Source organism: Mustela lutreola, chromosome 1, assembly GCF_030435805.1.
Source record: "Mustela lutreola isolate mMusLut2 chromosome 1, mMusLut2.pri, whole genome shotgun sequence".
Taxonomy (NCBI): Eukaryota; Metazoa; Chordata; class Mammalia; order Carnivora; family Mustelidae; genus Mustela; species Mustela lutreola.
The window spans coordinates 235,043,318-235,054,745 of record NC_081290.1 but is presented as its reverse complement, the minus strand read 5'-3'; the positions used below and the strand labels follow the sequence as shown (position 1 = coordinate 235,054,745).

Sequence of the window (11,428 nt, the reverse complement as noted above, 5' to 3'; positions counted from 1 at the left end):
ACCTTAGCACTTGAGGCACAGCCTCATACACAGATGGGTAAACCTCCTCATGCTTTTTCTGAATATACAGCATTTTTGATGCATTAATATTGAACTCACGGACAACAAAGCTAGGATCTAAAGGCAGCTTATCTGACACGCTTATTTCCTCTGTGAGATGGACTACAGCCTGTGTATATGAGCCTGGACAGCACTTCCACAACATGCTTGGGGCCATCTTCAATGGTTCCCGTCACCACCACCACCAACAAATGACAAGAACAGAATGTTAAATAGACACAGAAAGGGATACTCATTTACTCCTATTAGATATAAACCAGAAGGCAGAGCTTTGCCTTGTCCAACCACAGCTGGGAACAGGTGTGCTAGGAAACTGAAAGTTTTTGGTGCTCTGCAAAAACTTAAATGTCCACTGATGGTGACAGCACCGAATCATTGCTTATGAGGTTTCAAATACATTTTAACCAGTAGGCGAATTCACAAACACAGAATCTATAAGCAATAAGGATCGACTACATGTGTGTATATATATATACAAACACATATATATATACACACACACATATATACATATGCACACAAATATGCATATGTAGATATATATCCATATACACATATATAATGCCTTAATAGCTACTTTCAATTTAGTAACAATTTATTTAAAATAAAGTACAAATCTGTAAACTCATACTCTCACATTCTCTCTTGTTTACTCAAATAAATAAATAAAAGCTAAAAAGAGTCACACTAATTTTCTTATAAAATATTAAAAACAAATAAAGTTAACAAGCCAAACAATAATTTCCAAAATTGAAGTTTTCCCTGTTTATTCAGATATTGATGGTGGAACGTCATTACCTGAAGGTACATGTGCAACAATTTGCTTCCTCCCATCTCCGCGGCTTAACTGTACTTTGTCTCTGCTGGTACCTCTGCTGCCCAGTCATGGCTAGTACACAGCTGTCATTAGGAGACGAAATTTAAAGAAATAAAAACATCTTGAGCTTGCTACTATGTGTTTTATTTTTTATTTTGGGAGGTCAATATTTTTCAAAAGCAAGTACCCAAAAAACTACATTTGCTTTTTATGATTAAATTGAATTTCCTATTTTTATCTATGAGACTTAGGAGTGAAATATACATTGAAAGGATTCTCAAAACCACAATTCTATCCCCAACCTAGCTACCAATGTTTTACTTCTATCTCTGGGCCTTAGCAACCTCCCTTAAAAATAAAGAGGTTACTGAAACGGTCTTTAAAATTTCACATATGCTGACACTAAGACTGAAATCAACTGACAGCTCTCATGAGCACTGTAAACTATACAGATTCAGGGCACATGGTAGCATATGTAGAGATGTGATAGTCAATTCTGTCAGTGCTCACCAAGTCTTTTGTACTCAACTATAATCTACCCTACCCATCCAGTATTCTATTAGGGAGTCAGAATGGGCTTTCCTGGCACATTGGCTTAATTACAGGCAGAAGAGGTGAGGTGTGAGTGACTTTGTGGTGGCCCTAGGAAGGCAGCCCCAACATATGACAATAAGGATTATTATGAATTGAAGTAATTTAAGAAACAGCCAGTACAAGAATACTGACTCTTCTTTGTCTCCAGAAAGCTGGAGGTCCATCTCCCTTGGGAAAGGTACCCTGTCTGTACCAAGAGGTAATGAGAGATCCTTATCATCCGAGGTAGGGAATGTAGGGCATATAAGGCCAAAGCAGCCTATATGAATAAACCTTGTGAAAAAATAGAAAGATAAAATAAATACAGGGGCTCCTGGGTGGCTCAGTGGGTTAAAGTCTCTGCTTTCAACTCATGTCGTGATCTCAGGGTCCTGGGATGGAGCCTGGCATTGGGCTCTCTGCTCAGTCAGAAGCCTGCCTTCTCCTCTCTGTCTGCCCTCCTGTCTACCTGCTTGTGATCTCTGTCAAATAAGTGAATAAATAAATAAATAAAGCTTGTAACTACTACTAACACATTATCTCAGCCCGGATTCTAGTCCAAATTACAATTCCTTACTAGTTGAAGTTCCTGAGCATAAATTTTCTTTGTCCCATCCATTCCTCAAAGATAAATTATTCTTTGTCTAAAATGAACAAACACTTCATGCTGGGGAGCCTCAGTGGCTCATTCGGTTAAGTGTTCCACTGTTGGTATCAGCTCAGGTCATGATCTCTCAGTCATGGGATCCCTGCTGGGGTTCTGTGCTCAGCATGGAGTCTGCTTCAGATTCTCTCTCCTTCTCCTCCTGCTCTCTTTCTTTCTCTCAAATAAATAACATCTTAACACACAAAAAAATACCCAAAACAAAACAAAGAAAAAAACCCCCACTTCATGCGTTGGTCATTTCTTAGGGTATGAAATTCACTACTGGGCCTCTACGTGCATGGGGTTAAATATTGTTTTTTTCCTGTTAATCTGTCTCATGCCAATTTAATTTTTAGACCAGTTTAAGAGAACCTTGAAGGATAGAGTAAAATTTTCCTCTCAACAACCTTAACAGAGTCAACTTGCAGTAACTGATAATAATATGTAAAGGCTATTCATTTCATACATAGTAAATGTACAAATATACCAGTTACATGAGAAAATAAAATCACACTCTGAATTAGAAGTCAAGAAGCATGAATGGTACTGTAAACTTGGGAATTACCCAGGCAAGTGCTCATTGACACACTACGGAATATAACTCACTGTAGTAATTAACATCATACTGAATTTTAAAATTTGGGAATGAGATCAGTAACATATCCTCTGCATATTTCTCTAGCTTTGGTGAAAACTAAGTTAGAAAATGACTATTTTCTAAAGTATGCTTTTAATCTGTTAAATATTCCATATAAATGTATTATTTCTGCCACATGTTATAATATGTCATTCCTATTGCAAACACTCCCTTCCTTTCCTTAGAACACATTAACCTCCAGTACTCAGTTTGGTTTAGTGAACCATCTCTGGATCCTAATACGTATTTGTTGGGTTTTGACACTGTAGATGATGGGGTTCATCAAGGGTGGGAAAAGGATATAGATGTTGCCCATGAGGACGTGGACCACAGGAGAGAGGTGCTTTCCAAAACGGTGCACCATAGTCAGACCAATGATTGGGATATAGAAAACTAGAACTGCACAGATGTGGGAGACACAGGTCTGCAAGGACTTGAATCGCTCCTCCCGGGATGCAATAGTCAATACTGAGTGCAGGATCAAGATGTAGGAGACCAGAATGAGCACTGCATCCAAAAACAGTGTGCAGATCACCAGAGCCAAGGCATAGAAGCTGTTGAAGCGGATGTCAGAGCAGGCGAGCCGAAGTAGGTCCTGGTGCAGGCAGAAAGAGTGGGAGAGGATGTGGGGGCGGCAGTAATCAAAGAACTTTAGGCGGACAATGGGAGCAGTGATGAACAGGAAACTCCTCCCTAAAATGGCCACACCAATGCTGATGATTCTTGTATTGGTGAGAATGGATGTATATCTCAGAGGATTGGAGATTGCAGTGAAGCGATCAAAGGCCATAGCCAGTAGGACTCCAGACTCCATGCATGATAGACCATGAACAAAGAAGGCTTGAGCAATGCATGCATCCAGAGAAATTTCCTGGCTGAGCCCCCACAGGATGCCCAGGACTGTGTGTACTGTGGACAGCCCCATGCATAGGTCAGTGAGGGCCAGCATGGCCAGGAAGTAGAACATGGGCTGATGCAGGCTCGGCTCTGTCCGAATCACGTGCAGCACCAGGCAGTTCCCTGAGAGTACCATAGTATAGATACAGGAGAAAGGGATGGAGAGCCAAGGGTATTCCCATTCCAGGCCAGGGAATCCCGTAAGGAGAAAGGTGGAGTTACTGACTTTGGAACCAGCTTGAACAGACATAAATCTATAAAAACAGAAACCTCTCAGAAAAAAAAAATATATATATTTATATATATACACACGCACACACACACACATATATAAATATATATAGTATATATTTTTATATATTTATTTAACAGCCTATTAGGAATCCTAAGTGTCTTCCACCTCTTAATATAAACGTTGAGATAAAAGCCATAGAAGAAATGACTGGATTTGGCACAACTCATTATATATAAGACTAATTCTTGTATATTTACCGAAACTGCATTTGATCTGAAACAAACTACGTTATGCCTACATGTGAAACCTCCTTGTCATTAGGTCATTGGCCCCATCAGAGGAAGCCATGTCCATATGCACAACCTCACTGTCACTTTCTACTTCAAGGTTTTATACTACCAATAACAGAGAAAAAAATGATTTCTGGCTTGTGAAGGTATAATAATGAAGTTTAAGTATACCAAGTAGAAAATGAAAACACATTTGAGTTTTTGCATTTCAAATATGGTGAATTAAATAAATTGCAAATCACTGCCATGGGCTGTAAGATTAACCTCTGCTTGTTACATAAGACAGTCACTTGGAGAATTCATTTCTCAGTCATGTTGACCATTCTCACATGTCGTTTTCATTGCTTTAATAAAGAAAAACCGTCACTCACAGTAGAGATGGTCTCACCAATTTTGAAAATGGACCTTATTCTTCCTCCTTTTGTCCCGATGGCACAGACATTCTAGGAGAAGCAAATTTTATGCAGGTCTGGGAATCACTAGAGTAAAGCCTGAACCCCAGGAGGGGCTGAGAGTGAGTGATTACAGGGTTGTGTTCCTTTGGGGGAATGTAGGCAAACCCCGAGGCAGTGTTTGCAGGGCAGACTCTCCACTCCACTAAATTCTGAATATTCTCACAAGTGCCAGTTTGCAATTACAATTCATACCCCAATGTTTATAGTAGCAATGGCCACGGTCGCCAAACTGTGGAAAGAACCAAGATGCCCTTCAATGGACGAATGGATAAGGCAAATGTGGTCCATGTACACTATGGAGTATTATGCCTCCATCAGAAAGGATGAATATCCAACTTTTGTAGCAACATGGATGGGACTGGAAGAGATTATACTGAGTGAAATAAGTCAAGCAGAGAGAGTCAATTATCATATAGTTTCACTTATTTGTGGAGCATAAGAAATAACATGGAGGACAAGGGAAGTTAGAGAGGAGAAGGTAGTTGGGGGAAATTGGAAGGGGAGGTGAACCATGAAAGACTATGGACTCTGAAAAACAATCTGAGGGTTTTGAAGGGGCAAGGGGTGGGAGGTTGGGGGAACCAGGTGGTGGGTATTAGAGAGGGCACGGATTGCATGGAGCACTGGGTGTGGTGCAAAAACAAGGAATACTTTTATGCTGAAAAAATTAAAATTAAAAAAGAAAGAGAGAGATATATATATACTCCTCATTACCAGAGGAGAGATGGTGGAGAATGGGGGGAAAATAGGTGATGGAGATTGTGGAGGGCACTTTTAGAGAGCACCAGGTATTTTATAGATGTATCAAATTGTTGTGTGGTGAACCTGAACCTAATATTACACTATCTGTTAACTAACTGGAATTAAATAAAAACCCAAATATGGATAAAGAAGATACAGTCCATACGTACAATGGAGTATTATGCCTCCATCAGAAAAAATGCACACCCAACTTTTGTATCAACATGGACGTGCCTGGAGGAGATTACACTGAGTGAAATAAGTAAAGCAGAGAGAGTCAATTATCATATGGTTTCACTTACTTGTGGAGCATAAGGAATAATATGGAGGACATTAGATGAAGGAGAGAAGAAGTAAGTTGGGGAAAATTTGAGGGGGAGACAAACCATGAGAGACTGTGGACTCTGAGAAACAAACTGATGGGGACGGGATGTCAGAGCCTGGTGGTGGGTGTTAAGGAAGGCATGTGTTGCATAGAGAACTGGGTGTGGTGCATAAACAATGAATCTTGAAACACTGAAAAAATAAAATAAAATTTTTAAAAAATTAAAATAAAAAATATAATAAATTAAAAAAAAAAAAAAGAATGACATTCTTTAATATGTTATCCATGAGTCACCAGAGCCTATTTTGTACTTGGAATGTGGCAAGCCAAATTGAGATGTTATGTAAGTACAAATTACAGACTAGATGAAAGACTTAGTTGGGAAAGAATGGTTTAAAATGTCTCTTCAAAAATATTTATATTGACTACATATTGACATAATAATTAGATATAGTAGGCTGAATAAAACTTAACTTGGGTTTTACCCACTCAGTTTTACTTAGAATATTTAAAACTACATAAGTGGCTCATCTTGGACTGCTATGATATGACACGTGGTTAGAGATATGTACTGGAAACTTTCTGAAGATCTCATAGCTATGGCATTTAATATTGTTCTAATTACTTAAATGTGAGTCTTTGGACCTAACTGCATAATCTTTCTGCCTTAGAAAACAACTTCAAAATAGTCATTGTTGAAAACGTTCAAGTCATCCAACATGATCATTTTTTTTCTTTTTCTTTTTTTAAGTTTATTTATTAATTTGACAGAAATCTCAAGTAGGCAGAGAGGCAGGCACAGAGAGAAGAGAGGCAGGGCCCCTGCTGAGCAGAGAGCCCAATGTGGGGCTGGATCCCAGGACCCTGGGATCACGACCTGAGCATAAGGCAGAGGCTTTACCCCACTGAGCCACCCAGGTGCCCCATCCTGATCATTTTCAATGGGTTAAAAAAAACTCTAATTTTCAACATTAGAGTTTTTTTTTAACCCATTGAAAATAAAAATATATGTTTATAAAAAATAAAAAAAATATATTAAAAAAAAAAACCTCTAAGAACACTATACTACAGAAACTCATTATGGAGAGACTTTGATTTCCTTTAATGTTGTGGAATAAATATTTGAACTTCCCTCTGGTATAAATACTTAAACATACTGGATTCATTTAAGTAAAACCTTTTTTTAATTTCCAGAAACCAAGATTTAAAAGGTAAATGAAATCCACAGGAATATGTGCCACAAATCACATTGTTTACTTATACTAACAATATTAGCAATGCAGAAACTGTGATTCATATTAACTACACAAGACTCATGTCCCCACACTCATTTCAGAAATATAGGAAAGATGTTGAAGATATTAGAACTGAGCTCCCATGTAGAACCAAAATACTGTCCAAATACAATTCAGAAAAATTAAGGGAAGAAAAGTTATCTTTTTCTCAGGAAAAAATGACAAAGGTTTTGTTAACAATATACTCAGAAATCATTCTTAACTTTTTTCATCCTTCTTTCATCTTCATTTCTTCTGTTTTCTGGAAATTTTGAAATAATATATAACCTGTGAGAAAAAAGAGATCCACAGGGGCAAAGCAAAGTACAGTTTAAACACTGAATAGAGAGGGTTTCTTCCTTACATATTTAAAAGTTTTGGAATAAGACTCAAATAGACTTCATATTTGGTAGTAAGTAAAACATGCTATAGTTAAAACCTATGCAATTAATCAAAATCACTTCTAAGAGGGAATTCTATAGCCATAAAAGTCAACATTAAGAAACTAATATTTCTAATAAACAATTTCACTTATCACCTCAAGAGACTAGAAACAGAACAAAGTAAGCCCGAGTGACAAAGGGAAAAAGAAAGAAAAAAAAAAAAAAGAAAGAGCAAAGATCATAACAGAAATAACTGAAATGGAGGTGAAGAATGCAGAAATGACCAATGAAACTAAGCTGTTTTTGTAAAAGATAAACAGAATTTACAAACTTTTAGCTAGACTATGAAGAACATGAGAGGAGTCTCACGTGAATGAAATCAGAGATGAGAGATGAGACATTACTACTGATACCACAGAAACAAAAAAATCATGAGAGTTTTCTACAGATTATTATAGACCAACAAGCTGGATAACCTAGAAGAAAAGGATAGATTCACTAAAACATAAAACTTACAAAGATTGAATCAGGAGGAAATAGAAAATTTGAACAGACCAATGATGAGTAAGGAGGTTGAATCAGTAATCCATCATTGCACACAGAAAAGCCCAGGATCAGATATCATGGTGAACTCTACTAAATATTTAAAAAAGAATTAATGCCAACCCTCTCAAACTCTTTCAAAAGCTTGAAGAGGAAGGAACACCTCCAAACTCATTTTACAAGGCCAACATAACCCTAATATCAAACCTAGATTAAGACACTATAGGAGGGCGCCTGGGTGGCTCATGGGTTAAAGCCTCTGCCTTCAGCTCAGGTCATGATCCCAGGGTCCTGGGATCGAGCCCCGCATCGGGCTCTCTGCTTGGCGGGGAGCCTGCTTCCTCCTCTCTCTCTCTCTCTGCCTGCCTCTCTGCCTACTTATGATCTCTGTCTGTCAAATAAATAAATAAAAATCTTAAAAAAAAAAGACACTATAAGAAAAGAAACTACAGACCAATAATCCTGATGAATATAGATGAAAAAATTCTTGATAAAATATTATCCTCTGAGACATGCTACCATATTCACCTGACAACTAGTCATGCACATTGCAGTTGAAGTGACACTGTGGCCTGCCATTCTGGTCATCCCATGCCTATTGCTCATAGCGTCATCTGAAATTTTCAGAACCAAGTTAATATCCTACACTTACTGTAAACACATGGCCCTGGTGAAGCTTGCCACAGAAGATGTTTCCATCAACAAAGTCTATGGTCTCCTTGGAGCCTTTATTGTTGGTGGCCTGGACTACATTTTGATCAGCCTCTCCTATGTACAAATATTTATCACTGTCTTCCACCTGCCGCAGAAAGAGGCACGTCTGAAGGCATTGAGTACCTGTGTTCCCCACATATGTGTCTTCTTCCAGTTCTATCTCCTGGCTTTTTAATTATTTTATTTTATTTTATTTTTTTTACCTTTTTCACCCACAGGTCTGAATCATATATTCCATCACATATACATATTACCTTATCCAACCTTTATCTACTGGTTCCACCTTTCCTCAAACCACTTGTGTATGGGGTGAAAACAAAACACATCTGGGATAAGGTAGTAAAAATGTTTCATTCTAAAAGCCAGGGCTGATATTTGTTGGAAATACTTCCTCTTACAGATTTCATGGCTCATCTTTTGGTCCTATGTGTTGTGAAAATCCAGCTAACAGTTTGGAATATTGTCATGCATTATGAATGAAGAATGAATGATTGAATGAATGAATGAATAATTATTTTAAATAATCCCACACGATATTGAGCTTATGTCAGAAGGCAGTTATTAGAAATTGAGGAAATAGAAGAACAGATAAGACACTGAAATACTAAATGCAGGCTATAAGAAAAGCCAGAATACATGACTTCCTTAGCACCTGATGCTGTTTGGAGCAGAACAGACAAATTCAAGGTCCTTTTGCAGATTGTAGTAGAACGTAATACTTAACACTGATTGTTTTATACTTAGAGCACTATGATTAACCTCCTGTATATAATATACAAGTCCAACTACATTTTTTCTCCAGCTATTTTAAAATCTTCCTACTGTTTACTTTTCCCTTAAAAATTCATCCCTTGAGCATAACAAATATCATGGAGGACAAGGGGTGTTAGAGAGGAGAAGGGAGTTGGGGTAAATTGGAAGGGGAGGTGAATCATGAAAGACTATGGACTCTGAAAAACAAGCTGAGGCATTTGAAGTGGCGGGGGGGGTGGGAGGTTGGGGTACCAGGTGGTGGGTATTATAGAGGGCACGGATTGCATGGAGCACTGGGTGTGGTGAAAAAATAATGAATACTGTTTTTCTGAAAATAAATAAATTGAAAAATTAAAAAAAATTCATCCCATGAATATATCTTTGTTAAATATAGTTGGAACTATGTCTGATATAAAGATCTATAAATATCTCCTTTTTCTCAAATCCTCTCTATTAATTTATGTTTAATCAAATTGCTCCTTCTCTTAACCTAAAAATATATTTGCTCCACCAATCTGGCACTAAGGCCACCCTAATCTTTTTATTCTTCTTCAGGGTTCATTTAATTTTTTCATTTATATAAAGAGCAATTTGAGAAAAGCTCTGGTATTTGTTTGTTGTTGTTGTTGTTATTGCTGCTTTTTAAGGAATGTGAAGGTAAGTTCTAGAGTTATTTTAAACAGCATTATTTTTTTTTAACATGTAATGTATTATTAGCCCCAAGGGCACAGGTCTGTGAATCACCAGGTTTACACACTTCACAGCACTCACCATAGCACATACCCTTCCCAATGTCCATAACCCCACCACCTTCTCCCTGCCCCATTCCCCACTGGCAACCCTCAAGTTTGTTTTGTGAGATTAAGAGTTACTTATGTTTTGTCTCCCTCCAGATCCCATCTTGTTTCATTTATTCTTTTCCTACCCCCTAACCCCCCGTGTTACATCTCCACTTCCTCATATCAGGGAGATCATGTGATAGTTGTCTTTCTCTGATTGATTTATTTCGCTAAGCATAATACCCTCTAGTTCTATCCACATTGTTGCAAATGGCAAGATTTCATTCCTTTTGATGGCTGCATAATATTCCATTGTATATATATACCACTTCTTCTTTATCCATTCATCTGTTGACGGACATTAGGTTCTTTCCATAGTTTGGCTATTCTTTATCCATTCATCTGTTGATGGACATTAGGTTCTTTCCATAGTTTGGCTATTGTGGACATTTCTGCTATAAACACTCGGGTGCATGTGCCCCTTCAGATCACTACGTTTGTATCTTTAGGGTAAATACCCAGTAGTGCAATTTCAGGGTCCTAGGGTAGCTCTATTTTCAACTTTTTGAGGAACCTCCATGCTGTTTTCCAGCTTGCATTCCCACCAATAGTGTAGGAGGGTTCCCATTTCTCTGCATCTCACCAGCATCTGTCATTTCCTGACTTGTTGATTTTAGCCATTCTGACTGGTGTGAGGTGGGATCTCATTGTGGTTTTGATTTGTATTTCCCTGATGCCGAGAGATGTGGAACACTTTTTCCTGTGTCTGTTAGCCATCTGGATGTCTTCTTTGCAGAAATGTCTGTTCATGTCCTCTGCCCATTTCTTGATTAGATTATTTGTTCTTTGGGTGTTTAGATAAGTTCTTTATAGATTTTAGATACTAGCCCTTTATCTGATATGTCATTTGCAAATATCTTCTCCCATTCTGTCAGTTGTCTTTCGATTTTGTTAACTGTTTCCTTAGCTGTGCAAAAGATTTTGATTTTGATGAAATCCCAATACTTCATTTTTGCCCTTGCTTCCCTTGCCTTTGGAGATGTTCCCAGGAAGAAGTTGGTGTGAATGAGGTCGAAGAGGTTGCTGCCTGTGTTCTCCTCAAGAATTTCAATGGATTCCTTTCTCACATTGAGGTCCTTCATCCATTTGGAGTCTATTTCCATGTGTCGTGTAAGGAAATGGTCCAGTTTCATTTTTCTGCATGTGGCTGTCCAATTTCCCCAGCACCATTTGTTAAAGAGGCTGTCTTTTTTCCAATGGACATTCCTTCCTGCTTTGTCGAAGATTAGTTGACCATTGAGTTGAG

General features: G+C 38.0%; 1 protein-coding gene and 1 pseudogene across 1 annotated transcript; one reads left to right on the top strand and one right to left on the bottom strand.

Moving 5' to 3' along the window:
• Window positions 1-2,938: 2,938 nt before the first annotated feature.
• Window positions 2,939-3,880, bottom strand: LOC131821237 (olfactory receptor 51V1-like). The gene has a single exon (XM_059157176.1). The coding sequence runs from the start codon at window positions 3,878-3,880 to the stop codon at window positions 2,939-2,941; it is 942 nt and encodes a 313-aa protein (XP_059013159.1).
• A 4,471-nt stretch (window positions 3,881-8,351) lies between these two features.
• On the top strand, window positions 8,352-8,962 carry LOC131835966 (olfactory receptor 52A5-like; annotated as a pseudogene).
• The last annotated feature ends 2,466 nt before the right edge of the window (window positions 8,963-11,428 follow it).